General features: G+C 48.6%; 1 protein-coding gene across 1 annotated transcript in view; it reads right to left on the bottom strand.

The window, feature by feature from the left end:
* The window catches only part of lhfpl4b (LHFPL tetraspan subfamily member 4b), a 9,054-nt gene that overhangs the window by 1,329 nt on the left and 3,794 nt on the right, over positions 1 to 3,931 (bottom strand). The window contains exons 4-6 of the mRNA XM_008295235.1: positions 1,071 to 1,150; positions 688 to 835; positions 571 to 607 (exon numbers count right to left, since the gene is read on the bottom strand). Coding sequence (XP_008293457.1) covers positions 579 to 607; positions 688 to 835; positions 1,071 to 1,150 — 257 coding nt within the window. The 3' untranslated portion in view covers positions 571 to 578. The remainder of the gene's footprint in view (positions 1 to 570; positions 608 to 687; positions 836 to 1,070; positions 1,151 to 3,931) is intronic.

Genomic DNA, 3,931 nt, shown 5'->3' with positions numbered 1-3,931 from the left:
TTCCTTCTCTCTCGGGTAACTGCCGGCGTCGTCTCCGATCGGACTGTTGGTGCAGTGTGTCCACATCACAACCGATCGCTGCGATTCCAGCGCCGTTCACTGTCCTGATGTTCAGCAAAGTCTCCCGGCTGTAAGTTTTGCAGAATGAACGTCTGGATAGACAAGACACTCAACGTTCACTCTGGCTGTCTCCTGAAGGGGGCGCTGCGTCTATGCACGCCGCCTTCACCATGGAAACTTTTGTCACTTTGTCATTTTCCCAGTTTCTGTTGCTTCTGTCGCTGTTTCCTTTTCTGTTGCTCAGTTGTTCTGTCTCGCTGCTCTCTGTTGTCTCCTGCAGCTTTATCTGTCTTTCAGTAAAGTTTTTTTAAAATATTGTCTTTCACCGTTTTCTGTTGCTGTGTTTTAGTTCCTGCTTTCAGTCATTCTCCATCCGTCTGCTGCGTTCTAATGCTGTTTCTGTGTTTCTATGGTGACGACGGTAAACAAATGGATGAAAATCGCGAAATGTTTTCTTCAGTCAGACTGAAAACCAAAATTGTTTTGTCTTGAACAGAAGGAGGGACTCACCGGGAGCTTCATGTGGTCATCAGCAGACCTGTGGTCACTGCACAAACACAAAGTTGGTGTTAAGCCGTGAAGCTCAGCGTGTTGGTTCTGATGTCCGCCACCCACCACACGACTTACCGTCCTGGGAGTCCGGCGGCAGCAGGGCGTCCTGTCTGTTGGCCAGGACGAAGGCCAGCGTGGCCAAAATGGCATAATCGAGAACTCCTAGGATGGCCAGGATGTAGGCCCAGTGCACCGAACAGTGACCTGGAGAGAAACTGCCCACCTGGAGACATCAGAGAAGGTCAGCTCTATGAACCCTGAGACACAAACACGACAGCAGCAGCTCTCAGCTGCTCACATGTGTGTTTAACATGTTCTGCTGCCAAAACAACACAAGCTTTGTGTGTTCAACGTTTCTGAATGAAGAACGTGCTGTAAGTACGAACACCAACTTCAGCTGCTCACAAACATTCATCCCTGAGCGGCTCAACAGCACTCTGATGGTGTTCTTTCCTCACCGAGTCGCCACACAGAGTTTTCATCTCTGGACTCTCCCACGAGTCTGGAAACAGGAGGCAGGCCAGCGCCAGGCAGAACCCTGCAGAAATAAAAGGAAAGCAAAGGAACAGTGCTGAGGACCCGTTAGCTGCACAGTTAGCTGACCCATTTCATTGTTGTAGCTCATTTATACATAGATAAACATATATGTGGAAGCTGTCAGGCTTCATAGCGACTGAATATCAATACATGAACAGCGTCCAGAAGGGAATGGCAGCAACACCAGAGGAGCCAGGCACCAGCTACTGGTCGACAGAACTGTCACCCTGTGCAGCCTGCACTGACCACAGCAGTGACCCGATGCCGCCCACACGGATCCAAGACAAGCCCCTCCACAGCATGTACCACCGCCAGAAAGAGGAAGTCCTACCAGTGGCTACAAAGGGCTGGACTGAAGGACAGCACAGGGGCCCTGGTCATGGCTGCACAAGAACAGGCCCTCAGCACCAGATCCATGGAGGCAGGAGTCTACCACACTGGACAGGACCCACAGTGCAGGCTGTGTAAAGGGGCTTCTGAGACAGTCCAGCAGGTAGTAGTGGGGTGTACGATGCTGGCAGGAAAAGTGTTCATGGAGCATAACCAAGTGGCAGCACTGGGAGCACGGACCCACAAACTGGAGGAGCTCCAGCAGATCCCAGGAACAACTTCTGAGGTCTCTGTCCAGAGCAGCACAGGCCCAGAAACAGCAAAGATCCCGACAGAACCTCTACGTCTGGCAGACGACCTGAGCTTGAAGGGAAAAGTAGGAGGATGAGAAGGGAACTCTCTTTATATTTCTATGGCTGTGTGGTCATCAGTTGGTTTTTTTAGCGATATATACGAGTCATATAATTAGAATATCATGAAAAAGTTTGTTTCAGTCATTCCATTCAAAAAGTGACACTTGTTTATTATATTCATTCATTACACACAGACTGATATACTTCAAATGTTTATTTCTCTTCATTTTGATGATTATAACTGAATACTGATGAAAATCCCAAATTCAGTATCTCAGAAAATTAGAATATTGTGGAAAGGTTCAATATTGAAGACACCACAGTCTGATCAGCTAATTAGCTCAAAACACCTGCAAAGGCCTTTAAATGGTCCCTCAGTCTAGTTGTGTAAGCCTCACAATCATGGAGAAGACTGCTGACCAGACAGTTGTCCAAAAGACGACCACCGACACTTTGCACAAGGAGAGCGAGACACAAAAGGTCGTTGCTGCAGAGGCTGGCTGTTCACAGAGCTCTGATCCAAGCACATCAACAGAGAGGCGACAGGAAGGACAAGATCCGGTAGAAACAAGTGTACAAGCAACAGGGATCACTGCACCCTGGACAGGAAACGAAACCCATTCAAGAGTGGACTGCAGCTGGAGTCAGGACTTCCAGAACCACCACACAGACGTATGCAGGACCGGGTTTCAGCTGTCGCATCCTTGTGTCGAGCCACTCCTGAACCAGAGACAGCGTCAGAACCTGGGCTGAAGACACAAAGGACTGGACTGGTGCTGACTGGTCCAAAGTTCTGTTCTCTGATGAAAGTAAATGGTGCACTTTGGAAATCAAGGTCCAGAGTCTGGAGGAAGAGACGAGAGGCACAGAACCACGTTGCTGGAGGTCGAGTGTGAAGTTTCCACAGTCAGTGATGGTTTGGGTTCCAAGTCATCTGCTGGTGCTGGTCCACTGGGTTTTCTTAGGTTCAAGGTCAATGCAGCCGTCTACCAGGAAGTTTCAGAAGACTTCATGCTTCCTGCTGCTGACCAGCTTCATGGAGATGCAGATTTTATTGTCCAGCAGGACTTGGCACCTGCACACAGTGCCAAAGCTACCAGTACCTGGTTTAAGGACCGTGGTGTCCCTGTTCTTAGTTGGCCAGCAAACTGGCCTGACCTTAACTCCATAGGAAATCTATGGGGTTCTGTGAAGAGGAAGATGTGATACGCCAGATCCAATGATGCAGTAGAGCTGAAGGCCACTATCAGAGCTACCTGGGCTCTCAGAACACCTGAGCAGACTGATGGACTCCATGCCACGCCGCGTTGCTGCAATCATTCAACTAAGTACTGAGTGCTCTACATGCTCATACTTTTCAGTTGGCCAACTTTTCTAGAAATCCTTTTTTGTATCGGTCTTCAGTAATATTCTAATTTTCTAGTGAATTTGGGATTTTCATCAGTATTCAGGTACAATCATCAAAATTAACAGAAATAAACATTTGAAGTATATCAGTCTGTGTGTAATGAATGGATATAATATACAAGTGTCACTTTTTGAATGGAATGACTGAAATAAATAAACTTTTTCATCATATTCTAATTATATGACCAGCACATGTAAGCTGTATTTTGCCCCTGGAGGGCAGTACAGAACAAAGGCCCTGCATTAAACCTGCTTAAGCATGTTCAGGGCTCACGAAGCAGCTTCAACAGACTCTGAGTCTGATCCTGAACCCTAACCCTGATCCTGAACTCTGAGTCTGATCCTGAACTCTGAGCTGATCCACTCTGAGACAGGAAACTCTGCGTGTCCGGGTCCAGACCAGCGGCTGTGAGTTCGTTTGATCAGCTGGGAGTAGCTTCACCTGGAGTTCAGCGCCTGCAGCACACCTGTAGAAAGCCAGCACCCATGGAGCCCCGAGTCCACCAGTCACCATGGCAACGGGGAGGCGGAGGCCTGCGTTGTTCTCCCACTAGAGCTGGATGCACTTTAAAAAGAGGTGCAGACGGAGGAAGGAGAACACTGCTGCTCAGGGTTAATGTGGTCCTGTGATCAGTAACGGCACAGGAGAGCTGCTGGATGGCAGAAAACTGATTCATGTCATTGAGGAGCTG

This window comes from Stegastes partitus, unplaced genomic scaffold, assembly GCF_000690725.1.
Source record: "Stegastes partitus isolate 25-593 unplaced genomic scaffold, Stegastes_partitus-1.0.2 Scaffold1033, whole genome shotgun sequence".
NCBI classification, from domain to species: Eukaryota; Metazoa; Chordata; class Actinopteri; family Pomacentridae; genus Stegastes; species Stegastes partitus.
Note: the sequence above shows the minus strand (reverse complement) of the source record. Positions and strands in the feature narration are given on the sequence as shown.